Source organism: Acanthochromis polyacanthus, chromosome 3 (assembly GCF_021347895.1).
Source record: "Acanthochromis polyacanthus isolate Apoly-LR-REF ecotype Palm Island chromosome 3, KAUST_Apoly_ChrSc, whole genome shotgun sequence".
NCBI classification, from domain to species: domain Eukaryota; kingdom Metazoa; phylum Chordata; class Actinopteri; family Pomacentridae; genus Acanthochromis; species Acanthochromis polyacanthus.
In genome coordinates, this window is record NC_067115.1 from 3,108,584 (window position 1) to 3,123,042 (window position 14,459).

At 39.7% G+C, this 14,459-nt stretch overlaps 1 protein-coding gene across 1 annotated transcript in view; it reads right to left on the reverse strand.

Annotated features, from left to right (window-relative positions):
* Positions 1-14,459, reverse strand: part of LOC110951180 (voltage-dependent T-type calcium channel subunit alpha-1I-like) — a 285,257-nt gene that overhangs the window by 52,070 nt on the left and 218,728 nt on the right. Inside the window, exons 22-25 of the mRNA XM_051945256.1 lie at positions 6,566-6,744; positions 3,111-3,237; positions 1,665-1,790; positions 485-574 (exon numbers count right to left, since the gene is read on the reverse strand). Coding sequence (XP_051801216.1) covers positions 485-574; positions 1,665-1,790; positions 3,111-3,237; positions 6,566-6,744 — 522 coding nt within the window. The remainder of the gene's footprint in view (positions 1-484; positions 575-1,664; positions 1,791-3,110; positions 3,238-6,565; positions 6,745-14,459) is intronic.

The window sequence follows — 14,459 nt, forward strand, 5'->3', positions numbered from 1 at the left end:
TCTATTGCTGAAAACTCACTTACTTTATTCACTTATCTAAGTATCTACAAAATACTGAAGTCAAAAACATCAGTATGATCAGATACCCAGCAGTCTTTACTCCAATTGATTAGTCTGCGTTAGCCTGACCCTGTCGTGGCTTTTGACTACCTCATAGAATGCATCATCGCCGTGTCAGTGGTTTGTTGTCCTTTATGCACATAAATGCAAGTTCAGTTGCCTTGTTCACATTTAGGTTCCTAAATTGCATAGATTCCAGATATCTAGCTTTCAAAATAAACATTCCTGTCTAAATAATTTCTATGACTTTTCTTGACTGTGCATTAAGAAGAGCCTCACATATTAGCATTGTCACAGTAATCTCATTAAATTATCTCGCTCTCTGGACACAAAGTTAGACTATGTAATTATTCTGTAAAACCATTTATCAATCCATTTGAGCAGACATTTCCAGGACAGCACGCAGGCTTGTGTCTGTTATTACCTGCTGGTCAATTCCCACTGCATCCAGTCCATGGTACATGATATTGACCCAGCCGTCCTTTGATGCCAGCACAAACAGGGACATCAGAGCCTGCAGTAGAAACACACACAAACAAAATTTAAATAAAGAGACAAAACTACATCATGTTAGCTTGGAAAATCCAAACTGAATCTCCATGTAATCTCCTATCTCCATGTTAGGAGATACAGGAGAGTCAGTTTGGCATTGGGCGAATTGAATCGCGTTTCCCTCCCGGTACAGTTTGGTACGACCAATCATAGCACGGGAGGCGGGAGTTAATGCTGCATCATCTTCAGCACCTGGATTACCCATAAAACACCTGCACACCTCCCGTAACCAAACACAAACATTAACAAAGTTATTCCTAACACCGCTAATCGTTCGGAAGGACAAAAACGGCAGTAATCACCGCGACGCTTTCTCGGCTGCATGCCGTTGTTGTTTGGACTACATGGACTTCAAGGTCGATTTGTTTGTGCGTCACATCTGTGTTACGCTGATTGGTTCTTTCTCGTTCAAGCTGCATTCGTTAGCCCCTCCTTATTGAAAACGTCTCGTATCATCACAATGCCAGACTGACTTTATTTGTATTTATATTAATACATAAATAAAGTCAGTCTGGATTTTCCAGGCAAACATCATGTATTGTGTAGGGAAGTGCTGGAAAAATATTACTGAAGGTAAACAAAAAGTAAAGTCACATTATAGAAAGCAGTTTCAACCCTTTGTGTTTAAAGCAGTAAGTGTGAATTGATATTATGTAACATTAATCAGTGAGAGAGATATATAAGATAAATGGCTACTTTTTCAAAAGAGATAATTACTAATGTAAGGAGGAGAGTCCGTCACTCATCTTTGCTATTAGATGGTACTGTAAGCTGCAGTAGTTAATTAAAAAAAAGAACTTTTACACTTAGTACAATCATTACTGAAATTTTTCCTAAAAATATAAAAACATTTTTACTGTTGCCTTACAAGCACTCCTTTATGCACTAACCTATCCATGCATCGTTTAAAAATGACTCCTCCACAGTGTGCACTGAAATACTGAGGGTTTTAATCTTTATTAGCGTTCCTACACGCTTGTGCACCGGTGCTGTGTATACATCTAGATTAAAACAGACAGGTTGCCAGAGACGCATTTTTATCTTTCTTGTACCTGTCCAAGATTGTCAAAGTTGTATTTGTGATGAACCCATCGATAGCTGGCAGCCAGACAGTCAGATTTGTTGGTGATGTTCTTCACATCGAAACCCACACAGTAGTAGAACTTGCCTTTGAAGAGCTTGGAAAGAAAACACAGAGAGAGGGGGAAATGAGAGACAGAGGCACACAAAGATGAAGCAATGACAACACTTGTGTGCGTAGCCATTTCCTCCATGCAGCTTTTGAAGTAATTTACTAATTAGCGTCTTTAACTGGTGTGTGGATGAAGCTTCACTGAGAAGCACTTGATATCAACAGCATGATTCCCCTCCTGAGAAAATATGTTTTTAATTCTGAGTTATATTGAAGACATCAAAGAGGAAAAGGAGTAAAATAATGCATTTCAGAGGATGCAGAGAGAATGAAAGCATGAAATGAAGTTGAGAAGGCATTGACAACTAGATTTAAAAGAAAATGAGAACTTCTCTGATGAAAGTAGGAAAACCAAACCGTCTGTACATTTCAACACACACTGATAGGCTTATTTGGGTTTAATGGCTCATTTTTTTCCCCAACAGAGCCGATAAGATTGTGGATCTTTACGAAACCCTGTGCTAGGATACACGGACAGCAACATTCTGAGCCTGTTTTGGAAGAAAATGATCCCCACCTGTTAGATTTCTTCCCATTGGATTCATCTCTAAATAGCCTTCTTAGTTGTGCTGTGAGAATATGATGTTAATCTAAAGTGCTTAAGGCAACCAGACTTCTCCTTTGTGATTCGAAGACATTTTATCATCATTCCTGGAAATACCAGGGATTTATTGTCACCCTCAGAAACACATGGCTAAGATCCAAGACTCACAGCCTCAAGGTGTGAATGGTGGTAAAACTGTCTGGGAAGGGATCACAGGACTGGAAAAAGTAGCTGACACATGGTGCAGTGGACCAGCTCCTCTGCTAAATGAAAGGCTTTTCCAGATTCACGTGAATGACTTCCTTCCTAAACTATACTTATCTTGTCTGTCCACAGTTTAAACACTGCTGTCTTCAAAGGAGTGTCTCTTATTTATTTTGATTGCCGAGTCTTGCTCTGAAGAACTGGCTGGACTGTGCAGTGCAACAGAAATTCTTGGTAATAGCAACCAGCCCATTAGAACGGAGGACGCCTCTTGGACGTGGAATGAAATGTCTTCAAGTGCAGTTGGATACTACTCGCAAGCACTTTGCATCATGGTAAGTCCTCCAGTTCTTGGGCTTAGCTTTTGCTCTAGATGTAAATTGAAAGCATAAACTGTGGCCCAGAAAGCACATTTTGACCTACTTTAACTCTCATCTGTATGAAAACTTTATATGACTATGGGGTTGTTGCGCTACGTCATCTTTAGTTGGCAATAGTTTGACTGTCTCAGGACTAATTAAAAAGCCTGATTAATAATAATAATAAAAAAAACCTTACCTGAACACCAAGGATGCCAAAGATTATGAAAAAAGCGCAGCAGATGAGCACAATGTTGCCAATGGGCTTGAGGGATGTGATGAGGGTCTCGACCACCAGCTTCAACCCTGGAGCTCTGCTGATCACCCTGAAAGCACACAAGAGAGAAAAAAGACACAACAGTTATGTAATCATCAAATCCAACAATTCAAACAGTCATCTAATTCACTTTGAGATGGTTGTAAACAGTTATGTATGCATACACTGGCTTTCATTTCTTGTGAAGAATTGTAATCAAACCACAAAAGGAAAAGACAGCAGGAATTCATTAAGAACAAAACTGACCATAATTTAGTGTAAATTAAGGTGCGTCAAACTCATTCTCTTAACACCTTCGTCACACCGCAAAAACTCTAAATCTTACCGAGTGTATTTGTCTTATTTTTAGACAAAATGTCTCATCCCACTTGATTGAAGATAAATTCACTTAAAAGTGACATTTCAGCAGATGGAGGGACTGGTTTTAAGACGGAAATATCTTGTTAAGTCAAACAATCTTGAAATTATTTTGTTTTGAGGTGAATTTTACAAGAAATCTCAAAATAAGTTCAACCCTCGTGTCGTCTTGTGGGTCAAATTGACCCATTTTGAAATTTGAAAAGGTGAAAAAAAAAAAAAATGTTCACAGTGAAACGTCTGATGTCCACATTTTTAACATTTTTGGGAAAATTTTTGAACATTTTTTGGTGGAAAAATGAAATGTTAAAAATGTTTCTGAAGAACTTTCACACAAAAAATCAACCAAAATCCAGCGAATTTTGCTGGATTTTGGTTGATTTTTATGAGAAGTTTTACTGATAAATATGTTATCATTTTAGATATTTTTAGGATTTTTTGGAAGTTTTTTATTCATTTTCTGAAAATATTTACAAGAATTTTCTTGACAAATTTGGGGATTTTTTTTAATTAAAACTTTTACAGAATTATTGGAATTTTCTTCCTGAAGGTTTCACAAATTTTCAGAAATTTGGGGAATTTTTTTGGCTGAATTTTGAGATTTTTTTCAAACAAGGAAAATATATCTTTTTGGTCCCTATAAATGAGAACAACAGGAGGGTTAATACATCTGAAATTAGGAGGTTACATGAAAGCAAAAATCTATTTTTGAGTGAAAAACTACTTTTTTTTTAACATGTCTGGCTTATTTTAAGACACCTAAGCTTGACAATCCTGATAAAATGCAGCTTAAAATAAGTTTTCCCAGCTAATTTTAAGATCTTAATATTCTAAATATCAAATCTTATTTCAAGAAATCTTACCAAGGCATTTTCCACTTGTTCTGTTGGCAGATTTTTCACTTATTTCAAAGTAAAAGTTCCTTGACATAAGTTTTTTTTTCTTGTTTTGGGAGGGGCATTTTTTTCTAGTGCAGGCAACCTAATGCAACCTGCCCCTTGGGAATAGCCCAGGGTTGCAAGATAAATTTGAAATGTCTCAAAATGATTAAAGAGGGAGGCAGAAAAAAAGAGAAAACATGAATCTGCTTCACACAATTTCTATTCGTCTTTTAATACATTTCATGGATCCTTCATTTTTATGATTCAATTTCACCGCTGCGTTCTTTTCAAAATTTTCAAATAAAGTGTAACTAAAAAGCTCAACTGTTGACAACTCATGAATACACTATTTGCAATCTTTGTGTAGGAGGAATAAATTGACATTCACTGTAAAACCAAACTAGGTTGAGGAATGCTGTCTTCGATCATATGTAAAAGAAAAAAATGCTAAAGCATATGGAACAAACCACAAGAACAAATGACTGGCTAAAATGTGGACATTTGCTCAACTGGTTAAGGTGGTGATTCATGATGTAAATTGTGTCAGAGACGTGGGTTCGAGTCCAGCTTCTGGCCCTTTAATGCAGATTTTCTATGTCTTCCAAAATATGGAAAAAAACGTCATAGATTTGTGTGGGGCGGCACGGCTCAGTGGGTAGAGTGGCCGTCTTGTAACTGGAAGGCTGCTGGTTCAATCCTCGGCCCATCGAGCTCGAGGTGTCCCTGAGCAAGACACCCAACCCCTAACTGCTCCTGATGGGGTCGTGGTTAGCACCTTGCATGGTAGCTCCCGCCATCTGTGTGTGAATGTGATGTATAATGTAAAGCGCTTTGGATAAAAGCACTATATAAATACAACCATTTACCATTTAATATATGGCTGTACAAGTACTACTGCAGTATTTAAGTGCCTTTTGAATGCCTGTACATGCTGCTATCCAATACACTACACAGCCGGCTGAGGCTCTTAGGGGAATAGTTTGACATTTTGAAAAATATGCATATTTGCGCTCTGGTGGAGAGCTCAATTAGGAGATCAATACCACTTTTATTAAGCTACTGCAAGCAGCTACTTAGCACCGACACTTTTAACAGGATGAAGCAGTTAGCCTGACTTTGATCCAAAGTGACAGAATTTGCCTAGCAGCGCTAAGCTTATTATTTCATTTTCTACATTACGTGTGTTTAACCCCATGAGCCACAATGCTGAGATACTCTGGAACTCAGAAATAGGTAAAAATGTGTGCTTAGTGGAGTATGCACCTACAGTACATTACTTGAGACGTGACGATATGCAGCAGGTCTATGTTGTAAAATCTGTGGGACTTATTCAGCCAATGCAAAAGCATGAAAACAGACGGAGAAGTTATCAAACATATTATTTAGCAGGTGTTTGATCTATCTTTAGAATTGGATTATTTTATACAGTATGTAGCAATATTTTACAAACAAAGCTTCAGTTCTGCACATTCCAGTAATATGACACTACCATGCAATGATTGAAATTTACAGAAGCTAACAGACAACAACAAGCTATAGGATAATGACATATCTACGCGAAATGAGTTTACAGGTAATTACATACAGGATTAAATGTGTGGAGACTGATGCACAGCTGTAGGCAGGTTCGAATTATAGTTAAAATTTGATGTGAATTCAAGACAATTTTTTCACACTAACGCCTTAACATAGCTTGAGGAGAATTGGAAAGGACAGGTCACATGGTTTACACCGACTTGTGAGAATTTGAATGCAAAGTATGTCCGAAAAACTCTTCGCGTTAATCTGTACAAAACCTGAAATGTGAAAGTTACAGTTCCACTTTGGTCCCGGATCATTTCTCGTTTGTCTCGGACAAGTACCTGGAATTCCTGGAATGTGTTGCCGGGCAACTGGTCAGAGTGATGAGGTGCACTGAGGTGCTGTTAAGTGGTTTTTATTAACCTTGGATAGAGTCAGGATATGCGTTTGCCATTTTTTACAGTGTTTATGCTGAGTTGAGTTAACTGTCTGCCAGATGTATCCTTATACTTAACAGACACATACAACAAGGGCAACAATCTTCTCATCTCACGCAGAGGCAAATATTTTCCCATATTACTAACACAATCCATGCAGGAAAACATTTGTTCTTCTGACCTGAGAGGACGCAGCGTCCTGAGCAACCTGAGAACACGGAGAACCCCCAGGATCTTAGCCCCGCCTGCCATGGACACCACAATGTCAATCAGTGACACGAAGACCAGGAAACCATCTAGAATGTTCCAGCTGCTCCTCAGATAGGCTTTTTCCCCAACGTACAAACCCATGGACACCACCTGGGGAGATGAAAGCAGAGAGATGCTGAAGGCCACACAGGTAATGCAACGGCAGCCAGATGGGCAGACTCACATCCACACTGTTTAATATTCAGATTGATTATTTAGCTTCTCAAACAGGTGGAAAGGAGAGGAGAGGAGAGGAGAGGAGAGGAGAGGAGAGGAGAGGAGAGGAGAGGAGAGGAGATGTGTGTGATTGAGTTAGAGAGGTGTTAAATCTACAGCACTCAAAAATCCAACATTCATTCCTCACTGGAAGACAAATCCACAGTGAAATCAAAGTCCTATGGATTTGTTTGTGCAGCTCATCAGCTTTTATGTTGACACTGAACTTTGCTGACTGTACTGTATCCAAAGAAAATGTCTATGAATTAAACTTAAGAAAAGAGTTACAATTTTAGACATAGTGCATACCAGACCGCTGACAGTGCACTGTGCCACTTCAGCAGTCTGCCCAAAATCCTCTTAAATAAAACACTTCTACACTCTAGACTCCCAAACTGTCATGACACAGAGGGCAAAATATTAAGAAGGCGTGTGTTGTGACTGAAGCTGCAAACTTTATGAGCTGCACATATTTCATTCCTGTACTTTAGTGGTCTGTCATCCTCTAGTTACAGCTGGGTGGGAGGTCTCACTCACTTGGCAAAATGAGAAAGGGGGAAATGAGTGAGGAGGGGTAGATCAACAATTCTGAGGAAACAGTGAGCCAGCTATCAGTAGGAGGAAGTCAAAGGCAGAGGAGAAAGGCAGAAAGGGCTCAAAGAAAACAACAGAAAGTTTTGAGATCAAAAAGGGTTAGTGTGAAGGAAAATCCGGATGGCAGATGTTTGTGAGCAACATCGTTTGACACCTGCCAGGTGCTTTCATGGCATGAACAATTTGACTGTCATGTCAAAACAGAAGTTACAAGTCAGAGTCGGCTTGTCTGCCTTGTTTTGCAGAAAATACCACTAAAGAGTGATATGGAAAAATTGAGCTTTCGGGAAAAGTTGTTGCTGGTGTTGACCCGTTAAGCTTCAGTGTCCCGCCGGCGGTACACCTACTAATTTGCATAGGAATTTAAAGAATGTCCGAAGGCTGCAAACGCGATTATACAAACACTATACACCGATGGAAAGCTTAGATTCTCATGAATCCGCCGGTATAAACCACTTTCAGATGTGATTACCACAGCGGGTGAGAAAAACACATTTGTCTGACAAACAACGAATATCCATCCATCCTTTCTCTATACACGGCTTCAACGTACACAGCGCGACTCACATTTCCGGGTTCATTATTACACACAGATGAAAATATTCCACAAAAAACGGCCATAATCCAACCTTTTACATCCAGACGACACAAGCCAGTAAACTATTTTGTCCAAAACATGTCCTGAAGTCGGTATAAAATCCACGAACAGGTCGTTTTCAAGGAAATGCACCTCGCGATGCGCGTCCAATATTCCTTGTATTTCTCGTCATATTTTTTATTTACAAATAGAATATTAGCGATTTTTTGTACTGAAAATGGCTGAAACTGACTGCAGCGTGCATGCATTTATTAAATCAGCACTTTGGATGATCATTTGCATTGACAATGTACCGATTGCTTGTGGATGTTTCATTGTTTAAAAATTCTGAAGCTTGCCAGCAGAGCATCGCAGCTGTTGTCAGGTTGTATTGACAAAGATCCAGCCATACATTTTCTTCCAGCTTTCCAGGGTCGGGTTGTGGTGGTAGCTGGCTAAGTAGAGCATTCCAGAAAACCCATTCCCCAGTAATGTTTTCAAGTTTCTCCTAGGGTGTTTCCGGGCCAACTGAGATATAGTATACCTCCAACAAGTCCTGAATCTACTCCAGAGTCTCTTCCCAATAAGATGCACCTGGAAAATCTCCAAGGAAGGCACCAAGGAGGCATGTTGATCATATGCCTGAACCACCTCACCTGACTCCTTTCAGTGACTGTACTCCAAGCTCCTCATCCTAGCTCTACGTCTGAGATTCCCAACAGAGGGAACTAATATCGTTCAGTTTTTTTTCCTCACTCAACCTTCTGGTGTCTGTCCAGAGCTCATGAGCATCAGTGAGGGTTGGAACAAAAACTGACCGGTAAATCAAGAGTCATCTTCACTGTGACGGTCCGGTACAAAGACCGCATTACTGCTTACACGACTGATGTCAGCGTCAACACAATACAATGAAGGCTGAAAACATAGAAGAAACAACGATAGGAACTTTTCAAATCCGTCCTACATTTTCGACCACTTACAAGCCACGGATGTGTGTGCTTAGGAAGCTTATCTTTACTTTCTGATTCCTTTATATAAAGTCCAGTGGTCACTAAAATGTACAAAACCATCTTCCCATCACATCTTTCTTTGAGTGCTTCTAATATGTACAGTTCGTAGACGTAAAAAAAGTGCAAGAGAAATGAAAAGTCACCACACATATACATGTTTTCATGCAGTCCTTAATTTTGCCAATCCAAGTAAAAAGGCAGATTATTGAGAAACAATAAAACCTATTGGCCTTTTAATTCTGGCAGGGGGGACAGCCGATGCAAACTAGCCTTTTGGCTAATTCGGGTGCATTTACATTTTTTTTATGTATATAAAATGTTTATTAATGTGCAGTGTCCCTCTGAAACAAATAAAGAGAAAAGAAAGAAAGATTTAAAATATATTGCATATTGCTCACTACATTATGCAAAAGGAAACTGAGGTAATAATTGAAACCTGTCTAAAACAGTTCAAACACTGAGACAGCACCTCCATTTACTAGACTCTGAACAATCATAATTACTGTCACCACAGTACCCAAACTGAAGGATGGTAGCAGCCAAATTCTGTAGAAATAATGTACAGAAGCTGGGTGTCAAAGGATGATATGAAATAAAATTCAAAAGAAAAACATGAGACAAAGAGGGAGAGAGAGAGAGAAAGACGGCTGGATAATGAGAGATAAGCTTAAAAAACAACAGAGGGAGTCCTACAGCATGCATCAGAACACTGACAGAAGTGGTGATTCCATACAGCTCTGTTTAGGAACAAACAGCCTTTCCACATTGTTTTGACAGCCAACAGGGTCCAAACTCTCACTGTGAGAAAACATTTCATCTGTCCTCACTGGTGGAGCTGTACAGTGGTGAGGCACTGTCATATCCTATACTGTAGATCTTTTGTCACGTTTTGACAGCCTGGATAGCCAGTTTTAATGTGTCCGCTGTGTTATTAACAGCAGTCGGCTATACTGAAGCCCCTGTGGATCTAGTGGAATGCCGTGGGGCTTCCATTAAGCAGATCAAATGTCACCATGATAAAACATGATGCATGGGAAATCTATAGAAGGCTAATACCAGCGCTATTATTATCAAAGCCTGTTCCTCTCCTCACGCGCTACAAGCTGTCGTTTGGCCGACAGGGCGAATACGTCACAGTGAATTCATATTTAAATTACATTCAAACTCCATTTGCAATTTGATTGAGCAGAAAACACGGTAATTATTGCGCTTGTCGCTGCAGCATTTGTTGAAAGCTGATGTTTAAAATGGGATTTTGTAAGTTGACGCTGCCACACGGTGACTTTAAAATGAGTGACCGTGGTCGATTGCTGATGGGTGTACGCTATAAAATGCTACATTTACACCAACTCATAGTTTCTGTGGACCCATTCTACACATGCACGCCTGACACAACAAGATGACAACCTCTTGATGGCAGAAGAAGAGCTGCTTTGCTTACAGTGTTTGCCTGAACAACGTGGAACGACGCAGCATCTTATCACGACATGAACAGACTGAAGTGAAAACCTAATGAAAATCACACATGATGAGCATGAAACAAGTGTGCTGATCATTTTTCCGGCACAGGTACAGTTTGCAGACGTGTAGAATTCGGGACAAGGAAGCGACCAAGGTTGACAGGGCAAAGAAAATGTGTCTGACTATGTGCACATTTTGATGTATTGTGGAATCAGAGACAGCTGGTTCTGACCTTTATGTAGTTTTTCTAGATGTTTGCTCGACAGATATAAAACGGAGCTGAGTTGTTGTAAAGTATACAAGTTGTAAGGGGTCATGAGGGTGGATAGTAGCTAAAGAAAGTGCAGGATTCTGACAGTACAGACGTGTTTACACCTTAAACCCTATGTATACTCAGTCTTTTGCAACAAACGGGCTTGGGTTAGCAGAACCTGTGGCTTTCGTTAAATGTTACAAAGCAAACAAGTCCATCTCCTGCTTCAAGGCTCTTGTGACTTTTTCAACATTTAAACAAATCACCACACTACGCTTCAGTTTATTTCTTTTAAGTTAAAAATATATACAGATTTGATATACTGCATGTGGAATTCTGACCTCATTCCAATGAGTATAAAAAAACTAAAATTTAGCATATGCCAGGCTTTTCTCAAACATTTTTTTTGTGTGTTTTAAATTAGATATGAGCCTGTTTAGTGGCACTCAGACCAGATTTGGGTCAGTGCTGCCCCTGATCAACTCAAGAAATGACTGAAATGTGCTCATCAGCAGCAGTGTAGCCTGTATCCAAACCTGCTGGATTTATTGTAGGGTCACTATTAATTACATTTAATTATTACATTAAGTTTTATTAGTTTGGGAATTCTATATCTGGATTAGAGGTACTAAGTTAAGCTTCCGCTGCAAGACTTTCTTACTTTGCGGGACAGTATAGGGGATGTGTGGTGCTAATATTAGTCTACTGCTTCCAACAAAAAAGTCTTAACGTAAAGAGATCTGAGCAGCTAATACTAAGTGTGAAGAGTCTGAAGGGCACTTTAGAAAAAGGCGTTTATTTAGAGACACACTGTATGGAGAGTCTTAAATAAGGACATGACTCAAAAAATTTGCTCAGTAATCTCACTTAAAGCTAAAAAGGAAGATAGTAGACTCCATTGTGACCTGATTTTCTTCAGCTTCTGTTACTAATCTCCTTAGGAAGTGTTATGATTCAGTGTTGCTGCCGTTTCATGACAGCCCCATAGTTAAATGACTACCACTGGATGGGAGGGAAAAAATGAAGCAACTGAGAGGGTAAAAACACAGTGCTGAGTCTTAAAATGAGAGGAAAAAATGCGTATAGCAACTTGAAATTGGGTATGTAAATGCACAAAGCAGTGAAAATGAAGGCTAAAATGCTCAGTCTGTCAGGTCTACTAAGATGTAATAATGGTCTGATTAGTTTTAGCAGGTAAAAGGCACAAAAACTGAGCATGAGTCTATGTCTGTATTTGTGTACATGTATTACTCATGCTGTGGGGGAGAAAAGACTTAAACAGTCATTGAAAAAAGCAGATCCCCATAATATAAATCAGCAAATTTTAGAGTTTAGGTGCTGTCCTCTGAAGTGTTCTAAGCAGAACCTTTGTGAGCGTATGTGTGTTCTTTTGCCTTTCACAACAACGTCACACAATCGAATCTGTTTCAAACTCACTGGTAATCAAGTTCGAACGGCATCGCCATCAAATGATATCACAGAGAAGATCACATATTCAGATGAATTTCAGGACAGTCAGAGACATTATAAAGGAGAATTTCCCCCCTTTAAAATGAATAGAAATCTATGGGAGAATTCCTTAACGCCAAAGATGGTGGATACATGACCTGCCACGCTCCCCAAAAAGCCAACTGTCAGCTTGATAGTCGCTGAACCAGGAAACACCAAACCAATTGTGTTTTTGCACTGACACAAGTCATGACACTGTGACCACAAGAAGTATTATAAGAGTTGGGAGAAACTTTATGAACTTTGTTTCAAGGCAAAATTTTAAAGCACTTTTGATCAAAACTGACAGACAGAATTATGAGCGTGGAAAATGAAGCTATAACTCTCTCCCTATTTATTTAAACTGAAGCCTGGTCTTCAGAGCAAAGAAATAAATGCTGAAACTGAGGACTAGTGAGCCTTATTTCTCAGGACTTTGGTGTAGAAGAGTAAAAATAATTATCAGTGCATATCAGCAATGAAAACAAATTTGAGCAACTTTTCTTTATTCACATCTAGATAACAGCTAAACCTTTTTCCTGAAGATATCATCACACGGAAAAATACAGTTGACTTGGTTGAAGACAGTGTTACTTGTTTTACAGGAGTCTAAAAGTCTGGGAATGTGCAGGTGGCCTTGAAGCGAGAGTTACATCCCTGTGCCGGATAAGATCTTTCCATGTCAGAACAAAAGAGTAACTATCCAGAACACAGAGAGCTCACACGTAGCTAAACAAAGTGGTACAAGTGTATAAATACTGTCATCCATTTTTTTCAAGGAGCTCCTCTCCCTTCACCTGGTGGTGTGTGAGATGCTGTGCACTGCATTAATAAACAGACACTGACTTCAAGACCCTCACTTTGAGGGTGTGATTCTCTTTCACCCACAGTAGCACACTGGGAAATCGCCACATACTGGAAGATTTCACTTCTCTGTAACCAAGTACTGCACTATAGACGTCGTTATTCTGCTACTGTAGCGGGCTAAGGAGCAGAGAATCCCTTTCTCACAGCTCTACATCTGCTAGGAAACCATTTTAAAAGCCAGCTAACCTAAAACTTCCACTCAAATGGAACAGCAAAGTTGAAAGTTTACTGCAGAATGACTAATCCCAGCCCTATTGGGGACAACAGGACGTCTCCGACCTCCCTGGGACTCTGATAAAATGTGAATAGTGATGAAAACCACACCTCTGGACGAGACGAGATTGCACTCCCCCATCCTTCTCTCTTCTAATCTATAACCTGTCGCCACTTTCAAGATCTCTTTCATCGTCAACCCTTCAGACTCTACATTACCCCTTTATCTGACCTCTTGCTCCCCCATCCTCACCCCTCCTTCTTTCCACTCAGGCGTGAACTAACCGTGACGTCACCCGTCTGTTTCAACGCCGAGAAAATGAAGCCTGGATTTTGCTACTTCCTGCTCGCCATTTTGGATTTTTTGGAGCCAGTGACGTAAAAAGCGTCATCAAACAGGCTGGACCAGAGAGCAACTCGGGGCAGGACCAGTCTATGGGACTGTCAATCAAGTATAGCCACGCCCCCTGGCTCCGCCAACTTTAACGATTTATTTAAAATTCAGTATTGATTTATTTTTAAGATCGGCCACCTGATCTCTCATTTTGACCATGAAAACTAACGGGGAAAAAATCCTGAGCTGTAGAACATCAGTCTATCAAATTTTATTTTTTCCAAAAATGAATTGGGGTCTATGGAGAAAAAGGTTTTTGGAGCCAACCCTAGCGGACGGCGTGATATTGCAAGTTTTTGACACTTCCGGGTGGGCTTCATTTTTGGAGCCAGATGCTACGTCCATCTTTATATACAGTCTATGTTTCCACCCCTCCATTAGCCCTTTCCTCTTGACCTCCTCTCCGGTGTCCCCAGTACCCCTCTCTCTTTTATCAGCCTCATCCACAGTCTCTAAATTGTCCCCAAACACAATAAAACACATTATCAATCATCAAAAATCAAATAAACAAGAGCAGTTATATGCTTGTTGTTGTACGAACGCCGCTGCTTGTAATTAAAAGGCGGTAAAGCTCTGAAGGTTGTTATTATTGGACAGGATTCTCATGATGGAATGAAGCTGTCATTATTTTGTTATTACTCTAAGTGTGCTCATACGGTAGCCTACTTACAACCAGAGGACCTACACACATCTTTGGACCGCAGCTTTTGAACTATTGCAATTAAAAGTAAGTCAATTATTTCATGTTTGTTT